This window comes from Sphaerodactylus townsendi, linkage group LG11, assembly GCF_021028975.2.
Source record: "Sphaerodactylus townsendi isolate TG3544 linkage group LG11, MPM_Stown_v2.3, whole genome shotgun sequence".
Taxonomy (NCBI): Eukaryota; Metazoa; Chordata; class Lepidosauria; order Squamata; family Sphaerodactylidae; genus Sphaerodactylus; species Sphaerodactylus townsendi.
Genome location: NC_059435.1, coordinates 24,099,288 through 24,113,754, shown reverse-complemented (window position 1 = coordinate 24,113,754; position 14,467 = coordinate 24,099,288). Strand labels below are relative to the sequence as shown.

At 38.5% G+C, this 14,467-nt stretch overlaps 1 protein-coding gene across 12 annotated transcripts in view; it reads right to left on the bottom strand.

Annotated features, from left to right (window-relative positions):
- LRRFIP2 (LRR binding FLII interacting protein 2) overlaps positions 1–14,467 on the bottom strand; it is an 85,111-nt gene that overhangs the window by 3,011 nt on the left and 67,633 nt on the right. For 9 of the 12 annotated variants that reach the window (XM_048511754.1, XM_048511757.1, XM_048511759.1 and 6 more), the window contains 8 exons: positions 9,499–9,669; positions 8,597–8,689; positions 6,349–6,441; positions 4,017–4,118; positions 3,656–3,788; positions 2,647–2,696; positions 1,594–1,711; positions 210–289 (listed from right to left, as the gene is read on the bottom strand). In XM_048511754.1, the coding sequence (XP_048367711.1) occupies positions 210–289; positions 1,594–1,711; positions 2,647–2,696; positions 3,656–3,788; positions 4,017–4,118; positions 6,349–6,441; positions 8,597–8,689; positions 9,499–9,669 (840 nt within the window). The remainder of the gene's footprint in view (positions 1–209; positions 290–1,593; positions 1,712–2,646; positions 2,697–3,655; positions 3,789–4,016; positions 4,119–6,348; positions 6,442–8,596; positions 8,690–9,498; positions 9,670–14,467) is intronic. The other 3 variants (XM_048511760.1, XM_048511765.1, XM_048511766.1) reach the window with 1 other exon arrangement.

Sequence of the window (14,467 nt, the reverse complement as noted above, 5' to 3'; positions counted from 1 at the left end):
CCATCTACAGAGCAGCTCCTTCACAGGACCATTTATTTATTTATTCAATTTATATACCATCCTCCCCCAAGGGGCTCATGAAGTCCTGAGTACCATTTCCTTGGGGAAAATAAAAATCTGCACAGTGGCAACAGAGGCAAGAGATTAGAAAGAATAATATAGAAATTAGAAAGAGGTTCATTGATACAAACAACTATATGTATACCTACATTTTGTTCTAAAGTAGTAATATCCTGTTCTGCTTTCGAAAGTTTAAATTTGAATTCACTTATCTGCCTGTTGGCATCTCCTAGATAAAAGAGAAAAAATTAAACCACAAGCTCATGGACATCATGAAGGTTACTACTTCAGTTTGGGGGTATTTGATGCTTTAAATTTTTGGTCTGCATGGGGATTTTCTGTTTTTCAAGGGAACCACACATTAGTGTCAGTTTTCAAAAGTTCCAGACACCTACAAAAGGACCAGCTTCCTTCAGAATTTAGCCAAACAGATTCCAAGGCTGAGGTTGTGATGGAGCTTGGTAAATAATATTTCAGATTTCCAAGAAAAACAAGGTTTTTTGGGGGAGGGGAGGGAGATTCTGTTTCATACATTTGCAACCCTTTATGCAGTACATTGTTTTTTTAACTAGGATTAATGGCAAAGCCATTCCTGTTAGAAGAAATCACTGGGTTTTTTTAAAAAACATTTCCTAAATTTGTTATTTTTGAGGCATTTTACAATATTCTGTTTATGAACCATGACATCATTATGTGTTGGTTACAGTTTCAAGTATAAAGGATGAGAGTCAAGAGCCATTTCTAACATTAAAAAGTTTCTTTTAACACAAAATAGAAAGTGATGTTTTGTAATTCATGTTCAAATGGGTACATTATACTCCATTCTAGGCAAATTAGATAATCAAAATTTTAGCTCTCCACCATTTCCTCAAGCTCTAAGGACTAATATGACATTGCACCCAGACAAATTTATAGGTATACAGAGGACAACATATGCATAGCTATGTGACAATGGCATGCATACACCACAAGGCACACAAGTAACTCATTGATTGCAGCTTCTGAATGCATGTACACATAGCAAAATAAGCTCCTGCAATCCACATGACAGCACATGTCATCTAAAATGATTTAGACAAAATGCCATTTGTGATGCAGCCCTTGATGAATATATAAAGCAACTGGAATATGAAATTCACAGGAATTTAATTGGCAGGCCTCACCTGTTCTGAGGTACTTAGTAGCATCTTTTACAACAGTGATTTAACCTCATTTCCAAAAGAGTGTAAATGTTCCTTCTCATTTAATTTCACAGCTTCTCTGTGAGGTATTTAGGAAGGATGATAAGGCCAGGGAGTTTCAAGGCCCATCAGGAATTTGAACCATGCATGGTCTCTTTGTATTCCTCCTTACACTTCATATACTAGATGATCTTGGTACAAAGTTGCAAACCACTTTGAACACTGAGAGCTAAGATAGAAACAAATATTTTTTCCAGACATGATTGTTCCTACCATAAGTCCACTCTGAATGAAGAAAAAAGTGTCAATTTCTTCACAAATGTATGGAATCGCAGATTGACAATATACATACTCTGCATTTCAATTAATTGCAAATCAGAACCGTTTTCCAATCCTGTTAGATCAGTATTTGTGCCATCATTTCTAGAAGACTGTCGTGCTTCTTCCAACTGTAACTTCAGTTTTTTAATCTAAAATCAAAATAATGTAATTAATGTTTTGTGAGTAGCCTGCCACTGTCTATTCCTATCTGACAAATCCATTATCACCAGCAATTCTTTTTTAGGGTGCCACCAATTTCCAACCTTAAATAATGGCCATTATTTTATCTGGTCAAATTTTCCAGGAAGCTACTGCTGTTCTCAAATGATGTAGATACACATAAATACACAGACTGCTTAAAATACAAAAACCCTAGCCCCATAGTTTACCAGCAGTGGTGATCAGTTGTTTCTATTGGCCAATGTTAAGAAGCAATATAACATAAGAGACTCCAGAATTGCAGTAGAAAAAACCATACTGCAACATGTATAATTCACATTTGGAACAAAGTCTCAGCAATCTACATGGAACCTATAAAAAGTGAAGGGTATAGTGCAGGTGTAGTGCATAAGATATAAAATGTTTTGCATGTGTACACAGAGTCCAGTCCTCTATGTGATGGCCATTAACTGTTCCATGTGGATTCTGAAAATTGTAGTACTCCGTCTCTGGGCTCCTTTAAATGGGAATCAAATCTAGTGCTATGCCGTGCTAGGACAGTTCGTTTCTTTTTGTCTGTTTTCTGTGGAGTTTCCTTCAAGCAGATATTTTGTTTAAACTACAGGACTTGGACTGGCCAGGGACTCAAAGCACTAATGTAGTTCAGAGAGACTTTCATAACTCTCATTCTTCCAAGTGTGAAGCAAAGCTAGCCAACTGGACAGAATCTCCGGGAAGCAGGGCAATGCCCTAGGCCTGGAAGAAGAGTTAAACAATGAATACTCATCACTGCTGAACTAGTGCCAGGGCCTGTTACATAACTCCCCTACTTCGTGTTTTACAAAAACTAATAAAGGCATCACTACTGACATTTTGAAAAGTTTACTACCAGTTGAGTGGCCGATTCTGAGAGGATTGTATTTACCTGTGACAATAACTCTTCCTTTTCTCCTGCTAGCTTTCGTAGCCTAACATCTAAAAGAAAATAACTTGGTTAGAAGTCAGACATTTGATATGGGAAGGCTAACTTTTTTGTTGCTGTGAGGAACATTTTTAGATGGGATTTCATGCCACAGTGTTAAGTGTACTTACTTGGAAGTAAGCAGAGTATATGCCACAATTAAAAAATAGAAAAAAAAACCTTCCAAAATTCAACATGTATTATTTAGATGAGTCAAATGGTTGGGTCTACACAAATAACAAAGCCTCTTTTTAAAGAAAGGTTAGGCTGGTACAATACTAAGTGCACTGCTGTGAGGCCATCATTTACAGATAAAAGGTAATACTCACATATGTACAGTAAACCTAAAGATATGCTTCCTGCTCTATAAATACATGCCTATACAGATGTGACTGTAAATTTGAGCAACACAGAAGGAATGTTTTGGTTCAGGGCATAAAAATTAATGGCCTAACCCAGATTTTTTTGGGGGGGGAGGGAGCATCCCGTGGAGGAGGTGCAGGGCTGTGCCAATTGATTTACCCTTTGTGGGGCACTTACCCCAGCTGAGGGGCAAACATGCTAATGGGTGGCTGTCGCACCCCTCTGGGATGCCTGGACACAGCCCTTAGCACCATGCCAGCACTTTCACACCACCAGCCCCGTCAGCGCAGTGGGAGTGTTCCCACGGGTTTGCTCTCACCCTAGGTTTGTGGGGAAGTGTGTGGTGGCCCAGGACTTGGATTTATACTCTTTTGGGTGATGTAAGTCCACTGATCCCTATGGAGGGCTTTCCAGCAACAGGTAGGTTTTGGGGATTTCCTTCCTCCCCCTGCCACTGGAAAGCCCCCTGGATGTGACGGGGAGGCGCCATCCCCGGCCACCCGGGACTTTGAATTGGGCTGCCCATCATTTTATAATAGCATGTGGCCCGAGTGGGTTCCAAATCACAATTTGCCAACATTCTTAAGAAAAAGGATTCTACACATTTTACCTAGCGGTCCTTCCCCTGCTGATTCCAACACCTGAGCAGCTTCCTGGGATACAACTGTTATTGCACCAACTACTGGCTCATGGCTGACATCGCCATTTGGAGTGCCATCAGGGATTATAATTAATCCATGTTTCTGCAAAAACAAGAAACAAAAAACAGTTAACACTACCTAAATACAAGCTGACACTTGCCAGTACACTAATTACTTAATCAGAACAATATGCATGAAAAGCTCCTGTTAAATACTCTCCCTGTTTAGAAGAAAGATATGCTTGAAGTAGCAATATTGTACTCTTCATCACGGTGGTTTTGGCTCTATCCCCCATTCTTACAGCAGAAGGCGCTGCCACAGCTAACCTACCTCTCCTGTCTTCATTGTTTCCTTGAGGTCAGCCAGCTCATCTCTGAGCTCATCTCGCTCAATCCTAATGCAGTCAAAGTACTCTTTCTGTCTCTCTAGGGCCTTGGTGTGTAGGTAGGCAGCACAAAGAAAGTGGCACAGAGAAAGAACAAGTGATAGGTAAAGAGAGATTTTCTCGCAAATGAAGATCAGCATTGAACAAAAAGAGAAGCAAAAAGATGAAAGTAAAGGTTTCTACAGCCCTGTGATTGCAAAAAGCAGGCTTGCAAAATATCTGGCAAACCTTAAATGTTTATTGTTACATGCTAAACTATACATACAGTTCTAACAAACTCATTCAAAAGGAGTATTGGGCATTCTGCCCAGCAGTTACAAGCAAGCTGAATGAACTGACAGTCTCTCAGTGCTAGAAATGTTTGTTTGGACGTTTTGTTGATTAAGTCAAGGGCAGAAATGTCTGGTTTCACAGTTTACACAGACTTGAAATTTTAAGCATGCAACTGTGCTTATAACTCTGCACACATCAACTAACAAATCCAGCTCTGTTTGTGTGTGTGTGTTTTGGGGATGGGTTAATTACAAAGCAATTTTTTCCAGAATTTTTTTTGGAAGAGTTTCTATCAACATTCTATTCATATTATCAGCTCTCCCAATTTTATAAACAAACCGAAGAGGGCAACTTCTTCTAAGGCAATAAGGATAGATCATTTTTACCAAATCAGATAGTGAATGTCAAGACCTGCTTAGACAATAGTTTTTCTCCCTGAGTTTAAACTCCCAGGCTCAGAAGTGAGAGTTTGCATTCAATTAACAAAAAACAAACAAAAAACCTCTTGTTTGGTTATTAACCTGTGATGAGTTGAAGATTGAACCTTAAAGAAATGTACTAATTTGGGAATCTTGTTTTTCATAAGTGGAGGAGGGAGTGCCCAGTTCAGATCTGTATCTGGGAACAATCCTGGAGTGGGGGTGGGGGTGCTGCCCAAACAAGCTTTAAAAATCCTGCATCTCTCTATTATGCTTGAAATCAAGTCCTAGACCAGTGGTGGTGAACCTATGGCACGGGTGCCAGAGGTGGCACTTAGATCCCTCTCTGTGGGCATGGACAAATAGAGTGCCCCCCCCACACATACATTTAGACTGGCCTGGGCGGCTGGGCTCGATTATTAGCATTAAAACTAAGAACTAGTTTTGGGGAAGAAGTGTAGTTAAATTGCCGTGTTGGCACTTTGCGATAAATAAGTGGGTTTTGGGTTGCAATTAAGTGCTGTTAAACCCCACTGATTTTCATGTGAAGAACTAAAGTGCGATCCTTTACCTGGGAGTAAGCTTGGTTGCTGGCAATAGGGCTTGCTTCTGAGTAAACCCTCCTAGGGTCGTGATTCACCCATTGGAAGAATTGCATGGTTGCTTCAAAGCAAAGCCACCGACTACCACCAAGCTTACTCCTGAGTAACGCACGCCTCAGAGTCAATCGTTTTTTCTAAACTAAAACCTCAGTATTCTGGTTAAATTGCCGTGTTGGCACTTTGCGATAAATAAGTGGGTTTTGGTTTGCAATTTGGGCACTCGGTCTTGAAAAGGTTCGCCATCACTGTCCTAGAATAACTAGCTGTGACATTTTTAGAGGCATACTATTTTATATAAACTCTGCCTCTCTCTATTCTTACACACACACACACACACACAAGATTAGTGTTTTAATTGTTTGTTACCATCAGGGAGTCTACAACATCTAATCATCATCCTATTTTAGCACTTTGGAAAGAGAACCATTTAAAATGGATCAATGAACTAAAGCTCCAACTCAGAGAAATTGAATCAGACAGAAGTCCCACTGTATCAGATTAAGCCAAATCACCTCAATGTTTTGTCTAAATGGATGTGTGCATAAGCTAGTATAACAAATAAGTTGCATGTACAACTAGCCCTTTCTATCAGAATTGCAAACTTAGGATGGTATCAAGTCTCTATACACAAATGGACACTTTCTCCATTAAAGCTACTGCCTTATGTTTTAAGCAGCATAACAAATGGGATGGATCCTAAGCCACACTTAGGAAATTTAATTTGCTCCCCTCCCCATTCCTTCTGTTCTCCAGAATCTTGTTCAGAGAAGGGGGGTGCTGGTGAACCCTCAGAAACAGCAGGGGGCCTTAGAAGGGGGAGGGCAGAATCCGCAGAAGTCTAGCACAACAAAAGTACTGCTTGCACTAATGAAGACTACTTGAACTTCATCTAAACAATTCATTCCTCTGATCATCAACAATCCTAATGCCAACATATACCAGTCTATTCCTAATCGCTCTTCACTTCAGAATTGATCTCATACCCCAATTTTTTTATCTTTCCAATTAACTGTCTCCTGGAGGTCAAACACCTCTTTGGTTAGAGACTCTGCTTTCTGCTGCATGCGCTGGTTCTCCTGCAGTACACACAGGACAATGAATACAGAGAGGGAGGAAAGAAAGAAAGGAAATTACAAGACAACAGGCAGGAGTGAGCAGTTAACCAAAGACAAAGATGAAGAGTTTATAAATAAAGACATGGGGTTAAGAGCTTTTCTTTCATTTGTTAAACAAAGTTACTGATAACCATTATGTGCGCTACATGGTCCATGAAATGAATTGAAACATCATCTTTGTTGCAAGGACTTTCATAAAATTAGCTCACTTAGGAATTCATTTTCATTACCATACTAACAATACGAATGAACACTGATGTTAGGCAGGTCCATCATACTGACAGCCTGCATCAGCTTAAGCCCTGTGAACGAACTTGTACTGAAATGTGACAAATAGTCCATTTTGCGACTGTTCCTCAATTGTGCCACCTTGTACTGCAGGAAGAGACTGCATGACTGAAGGCTTGCTAACATCAAGAGATTCAGCACATTGCAAACACATACATTGTGGGGAAGATGGTTATGGTTAGCTTATCCTTCTGCGCGCACATTTCAAACAACTTAAAACCAAATATACTGAAGGAGGCTGATAAGTTTTGCTCTCCCCTTTATTTGGGAATCTCCTTCACTAACCTAACTGTTGCTAGCTAGATGGGACAGAGGCTTGACCCTGGCCAGATGCAATGTAATACCCTCGGCCAGTGGTGGGATCCAAAAATTTTAATAACAGGTTCCGATGGTGGTGGGATTCAAACAGTGGCGTAGTGCCAATGGGGCTATTGGCCAGGGGGGTTGCTTTAGTAACCCCTTCTCGGCACTCAGAAAAAATTAGTAACCACTTCTAGAGAAGTGGCGAGAACTGGTTAGATCCCACCTCTGCCCTCAGCTCTCAGCCAGGGGAGGAGCTTGGGAATTCCCAATCATGAAAGAACGAGTATCTGTAGAATTGGGTGTGAAGAGTCTGTTCTTCATGTTCTATTGTATTGCCCCCTTTATAATAGGGCTAGGAGTAAATATCTAGAGCCCTTGTTGATGGGTCTTGAAGAGGTTGCTAATAATCTAATAATTAAATTTCTCTTGAATGGTGGTTGCAATGAGATTTTGGAGATGGGAGCAAAAAATTTATGTCTTGTTATTGACAAACGTGTATAAATGGGTTTTTATTGTATTTAACGTGTGTTATTATGCCAATAAAGGTAAATAAGAATGCTGTCCATATGCATACTTCATGTTCGATCTGTGCAGTGAAGGAAAAGTTGCACTATAGATATTCCTTGATTGTAAAACTGTTCCTCAGTTTTCCAAAACTACCTAAGAATTGTTTCAGTTTTCTTCCAGGATGGTTTCTAAATTAAAAGCCATAGATCCCTCAGTGCTAGAAGACCCTTAAAGTCAAGGTAATGGACTACAAGAAATGGTAAAGACCAAGCAGCTAGACTTAAGAATATTAATACAAACATCCACTAACCCATTTCTAGGGTTGTGGCAAAAGCCACAAAGCACCTCTGAAACCAAAATCATGAGGTGGGCCAGATATTCATGTCACAAAACAATGGCCACTTTACAATAGTTATCTACACAAAACAGAAAGCGGCACAAAATTGTTGAAGGCTTTCATGGCCAGAATCACTGGGGTGCTGTGTGGTTTCCAGACTGTACGGCCAGTCACAGATGAAGATGAACGGCCATACAGCCCGGAAACCACACAGCACCAAAGCACAAAATTCTTTCAGATTTAAGTCTGACATGGCGGACATGTTTGGTACCATTTTACATAACAAGTGGTGCATAAAGTGAGCTTTGTAAATATTACATATACTTGCAATCATACAACTTTCTGAAATATTTGCTATTAGGTAATTATTCAGCGGTATTTTCTTCACAGAAAAATAACTTGGAAAAACTGCAATTAGTTTTGGAATTATCCAGAGGGAAGAGGTGAATCATTTCAGTCTGGCACTGACTTAAAAACACAAGGTAGACAGATACTGAAGACATTGAAACACTGTAAAATAGATTGAAAGGTTTTTCTGCTAACCCATACAGAGTTAGCAGAATTCATCTCTTTTTCCTTGTACAGCTCATTTCAGGGTATGCAAGTGATGTGTACAAAAAACAGTTTCAGGTGAACAATGAAATCATAATCTTTTTCAATGAAAGTTATTGGACAAGTTACCTCTATGAGTTCATCTCTTTGACGAAGGCCTTCTTTTAGTTCATCTACCTTATGCTGCAGAACAGAGCACGCATGTTTCTGCCTTTCCAATTCCTATATTAAGACAGCTATCGATTAATCCTCTCAAGTTTACTATTAATTCTTCATCTCAAGGTTACATTCAACATTACACTCAGTATTAATATCAGCTTAATATATACAACACTTGGTAACAAAATAAAAGCAAACATGTTTGCAATATTAATACGTCTTTGCTATAAATCTGTTCCCATTGTTCTGTTAGAAACACTAGGATTCCATTTTACAAACAATTATACATTTTTAATCATCAGAATAAGCTAAACAGCCTTATGTTTAAAGAATCTGTGCTATTAAAAATAAAGGGAGGAGGAGCTTGTATCACTAACACGGATAAATATTTCAAATAGTAAAAGAAGAAGAGTTTGGATTTATATCCCCCTTTCTCTCCTGTAGGAGACTCAAAGGGGTTTACAATCTCCTTGCCCTTCCCCCTCCCACAACAAACACCCTGTGAAGTAGGTGGGGCTGAGAGAGCTCCGAAAAGCTGTGACTAGCCCAAGGTCACCCAGCTGGCGTGTGTGGGAATGCACAGGCTAATCTGAATTTTCCAGATCAGCCTCCACAGCTCAGGTGGCAGAGCGAGGAATCAAACCCGGTTCCTCCAGATTAGAATGCACCTGCTCTTAACCACTACACCACTGCTGCTCCCTGAAACTCCAAAATCTGTCCATGAAACTCCAAAATCTGTCACCTCTTTTTAATTAAACTTGGGTCTGGTAGATTTAAAAATATCAGTATATGAAAGTATATACAAGGCTTTTTTAAATTAGATACTCAAGGTACACTGTCCATTACAGAGGGAATATAGAAACCATAAGTACCTTAGATTTGTCTTCATTTTCTCTGTAGTATTCTGCTAGCTGCTCCTCTCTTTCCTCAATGACATCCTTCAGAGTATCCACTTGATAGATCAAATTGTTTTTCTCATTATCCAGTTGGGCATTAGAAACCATTGCTTTCTTGTATTTTTCTTCTACTTCAGCAAGTGACTCCTGGTAAACATTGGACATCTTACTATTAAAAATTTACCATGTTCCATCCGAGTAACACTGCTTTTGCTCTTTTAATGTAATAATTTAAATTAAAGATCCTGATAATATCTATAGTTGATTTTTTTCTGTTTGACTGCATTTTTTCTGTGAATAATTCTACCCTATTTTTACAGTAACTGCCAAGAACCTAAGCAAGCTAACAGAATTGGCTCCAGCCTAAAGAAAGCGCAGTCTTATCTTCCATTGTTGAGTTTATAGATGTAACATCTCTATTCCATTATCAAATCAAGCTTCTCTTCTGTTAAAATCCTCACTATATTGAAGCTTTCCAGGTCTAGATTAGTTTTAAGTCTTCAGTCACTTCGAATTAATTTGGGTACCATACCATAATTTTAATACAGCTTCATAAGTAATGGTATTTGCAAACTTGGTTACTTTAGGCTTTCCCTCATCAAAAGGAATATCTTACAATAAAAAATTATCAGGAATAATAGAAGCATCTCATTAATACAAGCAATACGTTTGCTACATATTATCTAGCAAATATAATTCATAAATATATATGAAATAAAATCTATAAGACTGATCAGAGAAGTGCGTTCTGATCATCTTCATAATATTTTTGCATAAGTTCACATATACATATTCATATTCATTCATAAGGAAAGGAGATAATGTATGCAGACTTTCCTTCTGAAATGCGCACTATGGAATTTTTATGACTGCTTTTATGAAAGATACTGAGCACTATAAATCACCTTCCTTTCTATTGCAGTGTTACTTTGCTTCAAAAAGCAATCCAGAGAGGTGCCAAACATAATACCCCAAAGGATTTTAGCTTTAAACAGATAACAAACATCACAAAGCAACAATTATGAAGCTCCATGAAACGTCTACAAGATGCAGTCACACTAATATTTTTATATATGATTAGTTAGCAGGTGAGAGGGAATTGAAGAATGCAGATGAGAAAGGACTAAGGCAAAGAAGCTTACAAAAGCAAAATAATTAAAATACTAAGCAGATCAGAAGGGTACATTTGCAGTTGCAAATGAACAGTCTGGCTACTGAAGGAGACAAGCACAATGTTTACGAAGCATAAGCTTTTGCTTATAACAAGATATAAAACACAAATGATTCAATAGCAGAACACAGCAGCATAATTATAAAAAGGTAATTAACACAAATTAATAAAAAATAACCATACAATAACCATACATACCATCCAATAAGTGAATCTAAAAGTACAAGGAATTAATCTAGGGAGGAGGATAGAAGCCAGATAAGAATGCTAATTTATATTAGATACTTCCATGCTCCTGTATTTTTCAAGAACAGACTCATGGAGACTAGGAACTTACAAGAGAGGAAGAGTAACCAGGCTGTCATAATCTTTTCATTCTGAGCTAGAATTCTGGTTATCACCACCTATCTCTTTATCCACTCATCAGTGTTTGGTGAACTGATGGGAACAGTTCCAGTAACTAGTGAGGCAGAGATCAGTTACTGCATAAAATTGAGTTCCGTAACTCCTCAGAGACCAGCACATTAGAGGACAGTAACACTTAGGAAGATTAAAATGTTCTCCAACTGGTTTTTGAGTGTTGTGGCTCTTAATATTGGATTTATATCCATTTTTTCTTTTGTGTCTATAAGACTCTGATCAAATGATATTTAGGTCCATTTAGGTGCATTTAGGTAAACTGACCTGTTTGTCTGATAGCGGAAGGGCACTGCTGACATTTGATGGCATGCATAATACTGGAAGATGAACAAGCAAATGGACCTGAGATGCTGTGGTGGTGGTTGTTAGATATAGTTACTGTGTTGTCAAAGTGGATACAGGGACAGAATTGGCATCCTGGTTTGTTTCAGGCTCTAGTCCCAGAGTCCATGCATAAGTAACTCCTTATGTTTATAAAAAGGAGTCATCTTGCTCCAAGTTCATAAAGTAATATTATCCGAGGGAGATGAACGGGACTGGTAGAATGGATCAGATCTTGTCAAAACTAGGAAACTTGCCACCCAAAGAGCTGGATGGTAAGGCTGTATCAGATGAAACCTTGCTGGAGTTATGTACCATTATTTTTAACCTGTAAATTGGCCTGTTAAGAAACAGGATTAAACCAGCACCCCAAACTTGCAAGAGTCAAAAACTAGTGCAGACTACAAACATCTTCCATCATTGGATGGAAGAGATTCTTTGGTGATCTAGATGAAGATATGATGGAAGAGTGCCTGGCTGCATGCCATGGTCCTCTGGCACTGAAAATTGGAAGAAGAAAGGCTTGCACCTGGAGCTAGGTATAACAGAGGAATGTCTGGTTCCTTTTTCACCTTATCATTTGATGAGAACTTTGAGCCACTAATATTCACATATTTTTCAAAAGAACACCCAGGAAGATTTGGAAGGTGCAATTGAGCATGCTGAAAGGCAAAGCAATTGGAAGAAAATGACTGGAAGTCTCCTAAAATTTGGTGAAGAAAAGCTTTTCCTTTATGGATGAAGGAAGGAGGATCGGATGATTAGGAGAAATAAGGCTTTGAGGAGACAGGGTGGCAACATCCAGCTCTGTCTCAAAGCAAATAACTGCCTGATTATTTGCAATGCAGTTAGGGAAACACCTCATCAGCATGAATAGGTAAATGGGAAGGTTACAATGATTCAGCTTCTCTTAGGAGAGGAGGTTTTCCTTATTTAGCAAACCAATCACATAGTGCATTTAGTAGATGTCCCTGCTGCAGACAAGACAGTAAATAATTGCTACTAGCAGAGAGAGGCCAAAGGAGGCTGCTTCTTCTAATAATCCTAAATGATTAGTAAGTCTTTTATAAAAGATTGTTCAAATATGCATTTAGGGCCATCTTCTGACAGATGCCGAAACAGGACTTCTAGAAGTCTTTGTTTATTTAATAAAATTTTCAAAAACTTGATGCAGAATAAGTGTGTAAATAAGCAAATATTTTTGGAAAGAAACCAACCAAATTGTATTTAGTTTGAACCTAGATATTGTTCATGTAGGCACTAAGAAAAATTATTAAACAAAAAAGGGAAAAGCATGGTATAATACAGATAAAACAAGAACTCCTGCATAACAAAGCTTGATAACAAGCTAGCATATGATAACTCTGTGGCTGTAAATACCTTTCTTTGCTGAATTGGTATCAATAGCGTCTTTAAACCATTTGAAATGCTGTCTCATGGTTCTTTATTCCACTCCAAAACAATTTGGCAGTCTTTTCTAAAAACAATTCTAAATAATACAACAACAAACAGGCTGCCAGTTCAGTCCTGTTTCAACAGCATTCATCAGCATTTTCACATTGGACCATATGAATTTTTTAGCAACCTCTCTACGCAAAGAATATCTGTTTCAAAAGCTCTCGATCTCTTTGGATCAATCATATGGCAACCACTAAGAGAACTATTATAATAACAAATAGAAAGAAATAGAAGAGAATAACAAAAAAGAAAGACAAGAGATCTATTCCACAAGATCCAAGAAATCAAAGGGAAATTTAAAGCATGGTTATGCACGCTGAAAGATCAACATGGATTTAAATATACATTAACTGAAAAAGCCAAAATAAAGAAAAGGTGGGAACAGTGCACTGAAGAATTGTACACAAGAGATAAAAGGATAACAAATTACTTCCAAGAATAATTTTTTGAAGAACCTACAGTTATAGAAAGGGAAGTGAAAGCAGGACTGAGAGCAACTGGGAGAAACAGATCACCAGGAACAGATGGGATATCAATAAAGCTATTTCAAGCCACAGAAATGACGTCCATCAAAATGTTGATGAGAATAGGCCAACAACAATGGCCCACAGAGTGGAAATGGTCAATGTACATTCCAATTCCCCAAAAGGGGATGTCAAAGATTGCAGAATTTATTGGACCACCACATTGATTTCTCAAGCAAGTAAAATGATGCTCATAATCTTACAACAAAGACTGTTAACATATATGGAACAAGAAATGCCTGATTTTCACACTGGATTCAGAAAAGGAAGCAGCCCTAGAGATCATACTGCAAATTTATGTTGGTTACTGGAGCACATGAGAGAACTGCAGAAGAAAATCAGTTTGTGTTTCATAGATTACTGCAAAACTCTTTACTGTGTGAGTCTGATGTGAAACCTGAACTCTGGACAAGAGGCTATTGTGAGGACAGAATACGGAGAAACAGAATGGTTTCCAATTGGCAAAGAAGATGTTAGACAAGGATGTATTTTATCTCCCTATCTCTTCAATCTGTATGCAGAACATGCCATAAGGAAAGCTGGATTAGATTTAGATGGTGAAGTGAAAATTGAGGGGGGTGGGGGTGGACATTAACAATTCCTAGATACGCTGATTATAAACACTGCTGACAGAAAATAGCAAAGACTTGAGATATCTGCTGCTGAAAGTTCAAGGAGAAAGTGCCAAAACAGGATTATAGCTGAACATCAAGAAGATAAAAGTAATGACTACTGGTAAGGTGGACAATGTGGAAACTGAAATTGTTGAAAACTTTCCATTCCTTGGTTCCATCATCAACAAAAAGGGAAACTGCAACCAAGAAATCAGAAGAAGATTGAACAAGGCTGTTAACAATCTGATGTTTTGGAGTACACTGGTTCCTAGGGTCATCATGAGTTGGTAGCAACTTGACAGAAGACTGCGAAGGGCAGCCATGAAGGAAAAGAATCTTAAGTGTAAGGATGTGTCACTGGCAAGCAAGATGAAATTAATTCATGCAGTAGTATGTATGGCTGTGAAAGCTGGACAAGAAAGCTGACAGGATAAAAG